Source organism: Panulirus ornatus, chromosome 66, assembly GCF_036320965.1.
Source record: "Panulirus ornatus isolate Po-2019 chromosome 66, ASM3632096v1, whole genome shotgun sequence".
Lineage (NCBI taxonomy): Eukaryota > Metazoa > Arthropoda > Malacostraca > Decapoda > Palinuridae > Panulirus > Panulirus ornatus.
Genome location: NC_092289.1, coordinates 4,391,643 through 4,406,063, shown reverse-complemented (window position 1 = coordinate 4,406,063; position 14,421 = coordinate 4,391,643). Strand labels below are relative to the sequence as shown.

The window sequence follows — 14,421 nt, the reverse complement described above, 5'->3', positions numbered from 1 at the left end:
TGTGCATCCCATAGCCAGTAGGCTCATTTATCCCCATCAACCTGGCTGGTATGGTACACTTTTTAGGTACTTGTCCAGTACACTCTTAAACTTCACAATTGTGCATCCCATTCTCTTTATTATGACAGGAGACAAGGTGTTGAAGAGTCGTGGGCCACGCATGTTTAAGGTCTTCTCTTTTTTTTTTTTTTTTTTTTTTCGTATCACACCTTTGGATATCAGAGTTAGTATTCTAGAAAAAAAAGTTTCCATGCTTGTTGTGCCAGTAGTATGTTATTTCAAAATATAAGATGGGAACCATACTTTCTTGGATTTTTAAGAGATTTTCAAATATGAATGATGATATATCTCTCCCTCCTGTGCTCCAAAGAATACAGCCTCACAGAGATATCAGACATTCCCTGTAGTTTAGTTTCTTTATCATACTGATTTGGGCTGTAAAAGATCTCTAATATCCCAGTTTTGCCTGTCTTGTAGTGGTAATGTTGGAGTACAGCAATATTGAGTTCATGAAAGAATTAGGTCCTTCAGTATTTTTTTTTTTTTTTTTTTTTTTTTTTTTTTTTTTTTTTTAGAGAAGACCCATCTTATTATCCCTCTGCATGAGGCAATCATTGTTTTGTTATGTTTGCTGAAGGTTAGGTCATTAGACGTTATTAATCCAAGGTAGTAGTAGGTAGGCATCAAGTGACCAGGGAGGTATATTACCAGCATTGCCAGTTTGGGTATCAGGAGGGTTAGTGACATCTGCTTAGTGAGCCAGCACTTTAGTGGTTGTCAAGTTGTGCTCCTTTGACCCACCCACCTCATTCTTCATAACTTTAGTTTTCCTGTGGTGAGCACTATGTGCTAATCCAGCCTTTTTTGCAGAATGGTAGGAGCTGTAGGTAGAAGTGGAAGGTTGGAACATAAAGGCAGGATTATTAAGTAGAAGCATCAGGTAGAAGTAGTAGGTTGGAGCATTAGATAGAAGTAGTCATTAGGAACATTAGGTAGTAACCTCTGCAAACATTTTGCTAGACTTGCCCTCTGCCAGTGGCCTGTTAAGGGAGATGCATAAAGGCTAAGAGGTAGCACTAGAGTTCTTTAGTTATGGAGACTCTGTTACTGTGGCCAGCCCATCCTTAAATATATTAAGACAGCCATGGTGATATCACATACTCCTGCCACTGACCCACCTTCACCTGGATCCGCTCAGTTTCCTCTTTACACACTCGCTCATACACCTTACACCCTTCTAGATTGTGTGTACTGATTTACCTGTTTCATGCTAGCCCTCAAATATTTCTCCAGAATCAGAAACTTCGAAAATCCAACAATTTCATGGTCCCAGGCATGCTGGATATGTGATCTTATACCTGTAACAAAATTAAGAGAGCCTAGTTATAGTGAAAAATGGAGGCCCTGAGTTTGTCTGCTGTGAGAAAGAAGGAAGGGATGGCTTGATCACAACCTTTGTTTTTAGCCAGTTGGAAATAAACTTTGAAGAGTTCTTCGTAAGATGCAAAGATAGAACAAGTCATGGCATGAAATTAAGTGTGACACTTCATAGAAAAGATGTAAATAATTATTTTTGAAAGATGGTGTAATAGTTGTTGAATGGAATAAAACAAAGATATATGTCAGGGATTGTATTGATGAAATACAAAGTTAGCAGTATTTCTAATACTTTTTTCTTTCTTTTAAACTATTCGCCATTTCCCGCGTTAGCGAGGTAGCATTAAGAACAGAGGACTGGGTCTTTGAGGGAATACCCTCACCTGGCCCAATTCTCTGTTCCTTCTTTTGGAAAATTAAAAAAAAACGAGAGGGGAGGATTTCCAGCCCCCCGCTCCCTCCCCTTTTAGTCGCCTTCTACGACACGCAGGGAATACGTGGGAAGTATTCTTAATCCCCTATCTAATACATATATATATATTTCTTGTATTTGGGGTAAATGGAATGGAAATATATGTAAGTTTGAATAGGATAACAGCAATGCTTTTCAACTCTCACAGATCCTTTGAAGTGTATTGCATTTGACTTAATGAATACTTGAAAGTGAAGTGCTGTGGGAAGTTGTGTTCTTAAGAATATGGGGAAATAAAGAGGAGTAGAGGAAGGGAGCTTAGGATTTGCAGTAATTGCATGGGAATAGTGCTCTTGAATTGCTAGTCCATTGGAAATCAACTTATTTTTTTCTGACTAGTGTCTGATTACTCTATAAGACTACTGCAAAGGATAGGTAGACATGAATTTATGGTAAGACTGGAGAGAAGGGGAAGGAAAGGAAGTTTGATTGAGGGGGATTATAAGGGGGCATATAGCATGAGAAGAGAGGCATATGAGGTTAGTTTAGTTAGGGGATAGGAGTCGTACTGTGTTTAATTTCATCTTTTTCTTTGTTGCAGGAAATTTTTGTGGATGCCACCTTGGCCTGTGGTGGGAAGCTCTATGCAGCACATAAATTTGTTCTCAGTACCTGTAGTGATTATTTCAAACAGATGTTTACAAAGAACCCAAGTAAACATCCAATAGTTTTTATGAAAGATGTGACTTCTCGTGATCTTGAAGCACTTTTAGACTTCATGTATAATGGTGAAGTGAATGTTCCTCAGTCTAGTCTAGGATCTTTGATCAAAACTGCGGAAGGACTACAAATTAAAGGTTTAGCAGTGCCTGATGACCCACCTGCTCCGAAAAGAGAACGTGATAGAGAAAGAGAAAAAAGAGAAAGCAGAACACAACTAGATCACCTTAGTCCCCCATCTAAGAGACCGAGACCAAGAGAAAGATCTCCACCTCATTCATCACCATCCCAGCCTCCAGTTTCCCATCCAGTATCTTCTCACACCCCAACTGCATCTTCAGTATCCAGATCTCGTTCCCCATTACCCCCAGCCCCTTCTGCTGGAACTTCTCAAGTTAGTATGCCCCCAGTGGAAGCTACTTTAGATGAAGATAGTAGAACAAGTATTCAAAGTGGTGTTAGTGGACTCAGTGAACATAATTCAAGCACAACACCTAGTCTTAGTTCCAAACAAGGCAGCAGTCAACCTCAAGGTAACACTGGTGAAACCACGTCCCATACAGACCAACTAACCACCAGTCATACTGGAGAAGAACCCTCCCCTGGACCCTCGGGGATCCAGAAACCTCAGCAGTCAAAAGAAGAACCAGAATTTGTAAGTTCTTATTCAGTTTTACTTTGCTTGTAACTGATGTTGAATATTGCTGTTGTGGCTTTTTTTTTATTTTTTAAGCAGATTATTGATAAGTTTAGTATTTTAATCTGCATTGTAATTCTTCAGGAAATAAAACAAGAAGACGTGGTAGACCTTGGTGAAGATGAAGAAGGGGACTGGGGTGTAGAAGGGGATGGGGGAGGGGGAGACTCCTCAATGGGGTCGGAAAACCCCCCCAATTTTCCTGAAGTAATGTTACCCCACACGGATGGAACCATGCCCCCAACAGGAGACCCAGCAATGGTGAGTGTTCCAATCGAAGCATTTTATAGTTGAATGTACTAACAGGAAGCAAACAAGTGTACCATACCATTATACTTGAGGCATCTTGGTATTTTTATATGATTTGTTATATATACTGTGTACACACACACACACACACACACACACACACACACACACACACACACACACACAATAGAGAGAGAGACAGAATTTTTAATGTATGTATTGTTAGATATGATGGAAGGGTGAGTGGTATGAGTTTGCTGGATGACAGAATACCGGAACAAAAGAATTTAAACATCATAAATGAAGTAGAAAGGACTTGCAGTAGGGTGGATATGTAATTCCTACACAATAAGGTGATGTGGTCTGATGAAGTATATAAATAAGGGTATATGGTGTGATAGAAAAGTTGCTATTCACTTTTTCATATAATGCAATTTGAAGACGAGAATGTATTAGGATCATTATTTTGTATATGCAGTTATTTAGTTGAAAAAATTAATAATTGTTAAGTTTTATGATGAAAGATCTTGGAAGTAATTAGAAATTAGGAATGTTGCTCTGTACAGATAATGAAGTAGAAAGATAATCTAAAATGCGTACGGAAAGACATGATTTCAGGATGGCATATAAGATGATTTATCATGAATTGCACTTAAAGTCCTATTCATATTTGATTTAGGAAATATAGCATAACTTTGGATGGATTGACTGGAAGTGTGTCAGAAAATGTTATATGTGTTCATCAAGTTTAGGAGGATGAGTGATGAAAAAATATGAAAGGCAGATACCATGTTGCATCAGTTAGGAAAGAAAAATTTCTGAATCACTTAATTTAGATGATTTGTATTAAGTGAAACCCTGCTGTGATGAATTGTAGCAAAACTTAGTATTGTGACTATGATAACTAGGACATAAGCACTTCAGACATTACTTTCCTCTTCCTTAATAAGATATGGATTTGGCAACTGGAGAGCAGTCAGTAGTAAGGAAGAAAAGTGATTGGATGATGTATATGAAAGTTTTTTATGAAGCAGGGTATGATGTATTATGAAGATTTATAGAAAAAGTGGAGAAGTGACAACAAAGCTTCAAGTCACTTGAGTGAAAATAGGCACCAGGCAAGATGGAGAGGGTGAATTAAGGGAGTTTGAAAAAGTGAAATATTAGATGACTTGGGCTGTTTTGTTTATGGTTTTTGTGAACAATACTTGTGTCTATAAGAGAAGGCATTTATGGTATGGAGGCAGTATTTTGTGGATGCATGGTTTTAGTTGCCTGGGGAAGTTTTCCCTTTCCCCTTTTTTTATGGGGGGTTGGAAGTGGAATATACATGTGGACTTATGTCCATTTTAGGTTGTATGTGTGCAAGCATTTGTGTGTGTATTTTGTGAATTTGAGTGGATAGGTACTTGTGTATTTGCCCAGATATGAGCATGTTGTTGGGTATGATGTCACAAGAGTGCAAGTCTATTTGCACAAACTTACTTAGAGGTTCAAAGTAAATGATTTAAATCTGGAGTCATTGCAAAAGCTGAGAATATCATTGAAATGATCCCCCTGTTATATGATTAACCTCTTAACTCCCAAATTTGGTTTTCTTTTTAACCTAGTGAATATCAGTTTTTTTTTTTTTTTTTTTTTTTTTTTTCCCAAAAAAGAAGGAACAGAGAAGGGGGCCAGGTGAGGATATTCCCTCAAAGGCCCAGTCCTCTGTTCTTAACGCTACCTCGCTATCGCGGGAGATGGCGAATAGTATGAAAGAAAAAGAAAATATATATATATCGAGTAAGTAACAATAGAGTAAGAGAGATGTGTGGTAATAAAAAGAGTGTGGTTGAGAGAGCAGAAAAGGGTGTCTTGAAATGGTGTGTTTGCATGGAGAGAATGAGTGAGGAATATATGTGTCAGAGTTGGAGGGAACAAGGAGAAGTGGGAGACCAAATTGGAGATAGAAAGATGGAGTGAAAAACATTTTGAGTGATCGGGGCCTGAACATGCAGGAGGGTGAAAGGCGTGCAAGGAATAGAGTGAATTGGATCGATGTGGTATACCGGGGTCGACGTGCTGTCAATGGATTGGATCAGGGCATGTGAAGCGTCTGGGGTAAACCATGGAAAGTTCTGTGGGGCCTGGATGTGGAGGGGGAGCTGTGGTTTCAGGCATTATTACGTGGCAGCTGGGTGCTTAGTGTGAACGAATGGGGCCCTTCGTTGTCTTCTCCTAGCGCTACCTCGCACACATGAGGGGGGAGGGGGATGTTATTCCATGTGTGGCAAGGTGGCGATGGGAATAAAGGCAGACAGTATGAATTATGTATATATGTATATGTCTGTGTGTGTATATATATGTGTACATTGAGATGTATAGGTATGTATATTTGCGTGTGTGGACGTGTATGTATATACATGTGTATGGGGGTGGGTTGGGCCATTTCTTTCGTCTGTTTCCTTGCGCTACCTCGCAAACATGGGAGACAGCGACATAGCAAAATAAAAATGAAATGAATATGTATATATAGGGGAGGTGATAACAAGTAGTGGTGATGTGAGAAGGAGATGGAGTGAGTATTTTGAAGGTTTGTTGAATGTGTTAGATGATAGAGTGGCAGATATAGGGTGTTTTGGTCAAGGTGGTGTGCAAAGTGAGAGGGTTAGGGAAAATGATTTGGTAAACAGAGAAGAGGTAGTAAAAGCTTTGCGTAAGATGAAAGCCGGCAAGGCAGCAGGTTTGGATGGTTTTGCAGTGGAATCTATTAAAAAAGGGGGTGACTGTATTGTTGACTGGTTGGTAAGGTTATTTAATGTATGTATGACTCATGGTAAGGTGCCTGAGGATTGGCGGAATGCGTACATAGTGCCATTGTACAAGGCAAAGGGGATAAGAGTGAGTGCTCAAATTACAGAGGTATAAGTTTGTTGAGTATTCCTGGTAAATTATATGGGAGTGTATTGATTGAGAGGGTGAAGGCATGTACAGAGCATCAGATTGGGGAAGAGCAGTGTGGTTTCAGAAGTGGTAGAGGATGTGTGGATCAGGTGTTTGCTTTGAAGAATGTATGTGAGAAATACTTAGAAAAGCAAATGGATTTGTATTTATCATTTATGGATCTGGAGAAGGCATATGATAGAGTTGATAGAGATGCTCTGTGGAAGCTATTAAGAATATATGGTGTGGGAGGCAAGTTGTTAGAAGCAGTGAAAAGTTTTTATCGAGGATGTAAGGCATGTGTACGTGTAGGAAGAGAGGAAAGTGATTGGTTCTCAGTGAATGTAGGTTTGCGGCAGGGATGTGTGATGTCTCCATGGTTGTTTAATTTGTTTATGGATGGGGTTGTTAGGGAGGTAAATGCAAGAGTTTTGGAAAGAGGGGCAAGTATGAAGTCTGTTGTGGATGAGAGAGCTTGGAAAGTGAGTCAGTTGTTGTTCGCTGATGATACAGTGCTGGTGGCTGATTTATGTGAGAAACTGCAGAAGCTGGTGACTGAGTTTGGTAAAGTGTGTGAAATAAGAAAGTTAAGAGTAAATGTGAATAAGAGTAAGGTTATTAGGTACAGTAGGGTTGAGGGTCAAGTCAATTGGGCGGTAAGTTTGAATGGAGAAAAACTGGAGGAAGTAAAGTGTTTTAGATATCTGGGAGTGGATCTGGCAGCGGATGGAACCATGGAAGCGGAAGTGAATCATAGGGTGGGGGAGGGGGCGAAAATCCTGGGAGCCTTGAAGAATGTGTGGAAGTCGAGAACATGATCTCGGAAAGCAAAAATGGGTATGTTTGAAGGAATAGTGGTTCCAGCAATGTTGTATGGTTGTGAGGCGTGGGCTATGGATAGAGTTGTGCGCAGGAGGGTGGATGTGCTGGAAATGAGATGTTTGAGGACAATGTTTGGTGTGAGGTGGTTTGATCGAGTAAGTAATGTAAGGGTAAGAGAGATGTGTGGAAATAAAAAGAGTGTGGTTGAGAGAGCAGAAGAGGGTGTTTTGAAATGGTTTGGGCACATGGAGAGAATGAGAGGAGAGATTGACCAAGAGGATATATGTGTCGGAGGTGGAGGGAACGAGAAGTGGGAGACCAAATTGGAGGTGGAAAGATGGAGTGAAAAAGATTTTGTGTGATTGGGGCCTGAACATGCAGGAGGGTGAAAGGAGGGAAAGGAATAGAGTGAATTGGATCGATGTGGTATACCAGGGTTGACGTGCTGTCAGTGGATTGGATCGGGGCATGTGAGGCGTCTGGGGTAAACCATGGAAAGCTGTGTAGGTATGTATATTTGCGTGTGTGGACGTATGTATATACATGTGTATGGGGGTGGTTTGGGCCATTTCTTTCGTCTGTTTCCTTGCGCTACCTCGCAAGGAAACCTATGGTTTCAAAAATATTCATGTAACTGGAAAAACCTATGGTTTCAAAAATATTCATGTAACTGGAAAAAAATCACCAAGTATATTTCATCCACTACTGTCACTTTCATAATGTATATAGGTTTTGTTGATGTTTCAGCAGTACGTTCTAAAAGTGCAGTAGTTAGACTTAAGTTTACAAGCGAGTTGCTGCTGCACATTTTATTGTTTATTTTACCAAAACTGAAAAATTTATTACTGATTATTACTTTGTTGTATCTTGTATGATAAATCTTCTTGTAATGAGTGTGATTCATTGGTCCTTTTAGCCAAATTATAAACTGAACTTACCAGCAGCATCAGTTAGGTGCAGTGTTAAAGTCAGATGGATGCTGGTTAACTCTCATTCCTGGAAGATTCAGTGTCCATATAAACACCTCTTTGATTTAGTATTAGTCATCTCTCAGTGCTAGAGGAGTTGATGTCCATAAAATCACTCCCAAAGACAGATCACCATCATAAATTTATGATCATTTGCATGGTCCTCTAAATCTAGCTAAGACCTGCTCAGTTTCCTTCCTATAAAACTCACCAGAAAATGATGTCATTGACATAGCTGGAGGATCGACTATAGGGAGAAATTATCATTGACTTCTATCACAGCAGACACCCAGGCTTGGCTGGTGGCCTTGAAGTAGGGGCATGAAACTTTATACATAATTTTATGGTTAGAATTGTTCTACATATGTAAGTATCCATCTAGAGGAGTTAAGGGGTAAATTGAATATTAATGGAAGTAGAAAAGCACAGTTGTTTATATAGAAATGGGAAAAGTAATGGTGCTGAATAACTGCCTATGAATGCCTACTATGAGATTTTGCCATGGCAGCAGACTTGTGTGTAGTGCTTACCACTTGGTTTGCGTATTGAAGATATACATTTCTCATAATTCCCTCTCCATGTCTCATCACTATCCATGCTTGTTGTATAATGCTGTTTTTTTTTCAGCAGCTTCCCTTCTGGCATAGTTCTCTATTGTAGATTGATCAGGTATTGTGTTCACCCTTGAGTCTTTCTTGAATGTTTCTGTACTCATGTGAATTTCTCATGTCATCAGGTATTGCTTTGAATAATTCTTCCAACTTCCTTGCTGGGCAATTGTGTATCTTTGTCTACTCCTTTCTAGGATGTTTCCGGGAATTACTCATGACAGTGATTCTGTATCATCCTTGCCTAGTTGTCTTCAGGTTTAAAAGTGTTTTAGATTTCTTCTATTCATTGCCAGGCATATACTTTTAAATGTCTATCCCTATAGTGTTCGAGAATGTGAAGCTCTAACACTTAGTCTTTTGTAGTGTTTCATATGCTCCTGCACATTTATTTTGTTTGTCTAAAATTTTTGTGTTCTCTGAGTCTTGTTTAATTCATTCTACCTTACTGGTAACTATACAGCACAACAGTATTCAAGTTCGATTCTGATTTGTAGATTGAATATTTTAATCATAGATTGTCTGTCTCTTGTTCCAAGTGTTTTCAGTATCTTTCCTTATTATTTGTTGGCTTGAAAGCACTATCTTTTTTAGAATTTGATAATGAATGGCTGAATGAGGCAGCGCTGGGAAAAGACAACAAAGACCACATTCGGTCACACTCAGTCTCTAGCTGTCATGTGTAATGTACCAAAACCACTGCTCCCTTTCCTTATCCAGGCCCCACAGAACTTTCTATGGTTTACCTCAGATGCTTCACATGCCCTGGTTCAATCCAGTGACAGCACATCCACCCCGGTATACCACATCGTTCCAATTCACTCTCTTCCTTGCACACCTTTCACAATCCTATATGTTCAGGCCCCGATCGCTCAAAATCTTTTTCTCTCCATCCTTCCATGTCCAGTTTGGTCTCCCACTTCTTGTTCCCTCCACCTCTGACTTATATATCCTGTATGTTCAGGCCCCGATCACTCAAAATCTTTTTCACTCCATCCTTCCACCTCCAATTTGATCTTTCACTTCTCCTCGTTCCCTCCACCTCTGACACATTTATCCTCTTTCTCAATCTTTCCTCTCTCTTTCTCTCCATGTGACCAAACCAGTTCAATACACCCTCTTCTGCTCTCTCAACCCCTCTCTTTTTATTACCACACATCTCTCATACCCTTTCATTACTTACTCTATCAAACCACCTCGCACCACATATTGACCTCAAACATTTAATTTCCAACACATCCATCCTCCTCTGCACAACCTTATCTATAGCCCATGCCTCGCAATCGTAAAACGTTGTTGGAAACACTATTCCTTCAAACATACCCATTTTTGCTCTCCAAGATAACATTCTCGCCACCCACACATTCTTCACTGCTCCCAGAACCTTTGCCCCCTCCCCCACCGTGACTCACTTTTACTTCCATGGTTCCATCCACATATAAATCCACTCCTAGATATCTAAAACACTTCACTTCCTCCAGTTTTTCTCCATTCAAATTTACCTCCCAATTAATTGACTTGTCCCACAACCCTACTGAACCTAATAACCTTCCTCTTATTCACATGTACTCCCAGCTTTCTTCTTTCACACACTTTACCAAACTCAGTCACCAACTTCTGCAGTTTCTCACCTGAATCAGCCACCAGCGCTGTATCATCATCGAAAACAACTGACTCACTTACCAAGCCCTCTCATCCACAACATCCCTCTCTCCAAAACTCTTTCATTCACCTCCCTAACCCTATCCATAAACAAATTAAGCAACCATGGAGACATCAGGCACCCTTGCTGTAAAATCTTTTTCACTCCATCCTTCCACCTCTAACATACAGGAGGGTGAGAGGCATGTAAGGAATAGAGTGAATTGGAACGATGTGGTATACAAGGGTCGACCTGCTGTCAATGGACTGAACCAGGGTAAACCATGGAAAGGTCTGTGGGGCCTGGATGTCGGTAGGGAGCTGTTGTTTTGGTGCATTACACATGACAGCTAGAGACTGTGTGAATGAATGTGACCTTTTTTGTCTGTTTTCCTGGCACTACCTTGCTGAAGCTGGGGTAGCGATGCTATTTCCTTTGTTGCGGAGTAGCACCAGGAATGGATGAAGGCAAGCAAGTATGAATATGTGCATGTGTGTGTATGAATATGGTAGAGGTGCACCTGCTGAAAAAGATAGTGTTTACAACAAGCAAGCCAAGTAAGGGGACAAGACAAGGCATTCAAAAGAAATGTCATTGGTCAACATAAGAGTCAAGGGGTGAGCACAGCTTGTTAGTCCTGCCACCATGACAAAATCTCATCATAGATACTTATGGTTAATAGTTCTCTCTCTCTCTCTCTCTCTCTCTCTCTCTCTCTCTCTCTCTCTCTCTCTCTCTCTCTCTCTCTCTCTCTCTCTCTCAGAACAAATGTAAACAAACACAATTGATACAATTCAGAAGCAAATTCATGAGCAAAATTGAAGGAGTGTAATACAAACTACCACCCAAGACTGTAAGAGCTGCAAGTATAGAGCCCAGAAAAAGATAAATGGTGGTCTGTGCATGGCATTAAATTTATTTTTTTGTCTTTTATATTGAAGTCTCCAGTCATGGACAAAAGTCCATATCAAGGCCGGGCCTTAATTGTAATATAGAGAGAATTATAAAATGGAAAAATAAAAGACAAAGGAAAGCATCTGCGAATTTTGGAGGAATTGAAAGACCTGTCTTTTGAAAAGTCCCATATCATTGTTAATGGGAAAAAACATGAGAAGGTAGAGAGTTCCAAAGCTTCAACATACAGGGAAAGAAACAGGTATCAAAATGGCCCACCCATGAGTTGCTAATGGCCACACAATGATCATATGATACAGCAGCTTGCCAAGTATTATGTGGTCTATCTAATGGTGGGGGCACATAAGCAGCCATCTCTTGGGAGCAGGGGGTCAAGTTTGGAAGTTAGGCTGGGAAAGTTTATAAGTCGGATCGCTTTCGACTCTGTCAAGTAACCATACAGAGCTAGAACTGCCCCAAATGTGAGAACAGTACTCCATACACAGACAATCAATCCCTTGTATAAATGGAGCAACTGTTCAGAAGAGAAGTTTCGATATCTAAACAGGACACCCAGTTTCTTAGAGGTAGACTTTGTTAATCCTGTAATGTGGGGTTTCCAAGAATGAGTTTATGTTACAGAAATATCCAGTGTGTTCATTGAGTCAAGAGGTGGAGTTACAGAACTGTCAAAGGAAAGACAAGAGCTTTGAGGAGTTTTGGATAGAGAGATGGATAGAAATTGGGTCTTGGAGGCATTAAACTTACAAGATTTTGTCAACCCTACTGAGACATCCTGTCCAAGCCTGAGTTTATTGAGGTATCTGCGGCAAAACAAAATGCTGATTGATTGAGAGAAGAGTGAGTAGAATTGAAGGACATGGATGAATGCAGTGTTGAGTCGCTAGTATATGAATGTATTGGATTATTTGTAGAGGAGAGGAAATCATTAAAAAAAAGAGGGAAAGTGTAGGGGAGAGGATAGAACATTACAGGCGAAGGTGAAGATTTGCAGAGGTTTTCAGAAAAGAAGAGAGGATGTTGGGGTGAAAAGAGTGGTGAGAGTAAGTGAGCTTGGGAAGGAGACTTGTGTGAGGAAATACCAGGAGAGACTGAGTACAGAATGGAAAAAGGTGAGAACATAGGAGGTAAGGGGAGTGGGGGAGGAGTGGGATGTATTTAGGGAAGCAGTGATGGCTTGCACAAAAGATGCTTGTGGCATGAGAAGCATGGGAGGTGGGCAGAATAGAAAGGGTAGTGAGTGGTGGGATGAAGAAGTAAGATTATTAGTGAGAGAAGAGAGAGGCATTTGGACGATTTTTGCGGGGAAATGATGCAAATGAGTGGGAGGTGTATAAAAGAAAGAGGCAGGAGGTCAAGAGAAAGGTGCAAGAGGTGTAAAAGAGAGCAAATGAGAGTTGGAGTGAGAGAGTTATCATTAAATTTTAGGGAGAATAAAAAGAGGTAAATAAAGTGCGAAAGACGAGGGAGCAAATGGGAACTTCAGTGAAGGGGGCTAATGGAGAGGTGATAACAAGTAGTGGTGATGTGAGAAGATGGAGTGAGTATTTTGAAGGTTTGTTGAATGTGTTTGATGATAGAGTGGCAGATATAGGGTGTTTTGGTCGAGGTGGTGTGCAAAGTGAGAGGGTTAGGGAAAATGATTTGGTAAACAGAGGAGAGGTAGTAAAAGCTTTGCAGAAGATGAAAGCTGGCAAAGCAGCGGGTTTGGATGGTATTGCAGTGGAATTTATTAAAAAAGGGGTGACTGTATTGTTGATTGTATGTAGGACTCAAGGTGAGGTGCCTGAGGATTGGCAAAATGCTTGCATAGTGCTATTGTATAAAGGCAAAGGGGATAAAAGTGAGTGCTCAGATTACAGAGGTATAAGTTTGTTGAGCATTCCTGGTAAATTATATGGGAGGGTATTGATTGAGAGGGTGAAGGCATGTACAGAGGATCTGATTGGGGAAGAGCAGTGTGGTTTCAGAAGTGGTAGAGGATGTGTGGATCAGGTGTTTGCTTTGAAGAATGTGAGAAATACTTAGAAAAACAAATGGATTTGTATGTAGCATTTATGGATCTGGAGAAGGCATTTTGATAGAGTTGATAGAGATGCTCTGTGGAAGGTATTAAGAATATATGGTGTGGGGGCAAGTTGTTAGAAGCAGTGAAAAGTTTTTATCGAGGATGTAAGGCATATGTACTTGTAGGAAGAGAGGAAAGTGATTGGTTCTCAGTGAATGTAGGTTTGTGGCAGGGATGTGTGATGTCTCCATGGTTGTTTAATTTGTTTATGGATGGGGTTGTTAGGGAGGTGAATGCAAGAGTTTTGGAAAGAGGGGCAAGTATGCAGTCTGTTGTGGATGAGAGAGCTTGGGAAGTGAGTCAGTTGTTGTTCGCTGATGATACAACACTGGTGGCTGATTCATGTGAGAAACTGCAGAAGCTAGTGACTGAGTTTGGTAAAGTGTGTGAAAGAAGAAAGCTAAGAGTAACTGTGAATAAGAGCAAGGTTATTAGGTACAGTAGGGTTGAGGGACAAGTTAATTGGGAGGTAAGTTTGAATGTAGAGAAACTGGGAAGGAAGTGAAGTGTTTTAGATATCTGGGAGTGGATTTGGCAGCGAATAGAACCATGGAAGCGGAAGGGAATCATAGGGTGGGGGAGGGAACGAAAATTTTGGGAGCTTTGAAGAATGTGTGTAAGTCGAGAACATTATCTCGGAAAGCAAAAATGGGTATGTTTGAATGAATAGTGGTTCCAATAATGTTATATGGTTGCGAGGCGTGGGCTATGGATAGAGTTGTGTGCAGGAGGGTGGATGTACTGGAAATGAGATGTTTGAGGACAATATGTGGTGTGGGGTGGTTTGATCGAGTAAGTAATAATAGGGTAAGAGAAATGTGTGGTAATGAAAAGAGTGTGGTTGAGAGAGCAGAAGAGGGTGTTTTGAAATGGTTTGGTCGCATGGAGAGAATGAGTGAGGAAAGATGGACCAAGAGGATGTATGTGTCAGAGGTGAAGGGAATGAGAGGTGGGAAACCAAATTGGAGGTGGAAAGATGGAGTGAAAAAGAGTTTGAGTGATCGGGGCCTGAACATAC

At 40.5% G+C, this 14,421-nt stretch overlaps 1 protein-coding gene across 33 annotated transcripts in view; it reads left to right on the top strand.

Moving 5' to 3' along the window:
- LOC139746704 (uncharacterized) overlaps nucleotides 1–14,421 on the top strand; it is a 385,796-nt gene that overhangs the window by 22,931 nt on the left and 348,444 nt on the right. For all 33 annotated transcript variants that reach the window (XR_011712199.1, XM_071658190.1, XM_071658187.1 and 30 more), the window contains 2 exons: nucleotides 2,391–3,164; nucleotides 3,291–3,467. Coding sequence is in view for 32 of the 33 variants with exons in the window: in XM_071658190.1 (XP_071514291.1) it covers nucleotides 2,391–3,164; nucleotides 3,291–3,467 (951 nt within the window). In the remaining variant the exon portion in view is untranslated. The remainder of the gene's footprint in view (nucleotides 1–2,390; nucleotides 3,165–3,290; nucleotides 3,468–14,421) is intronic.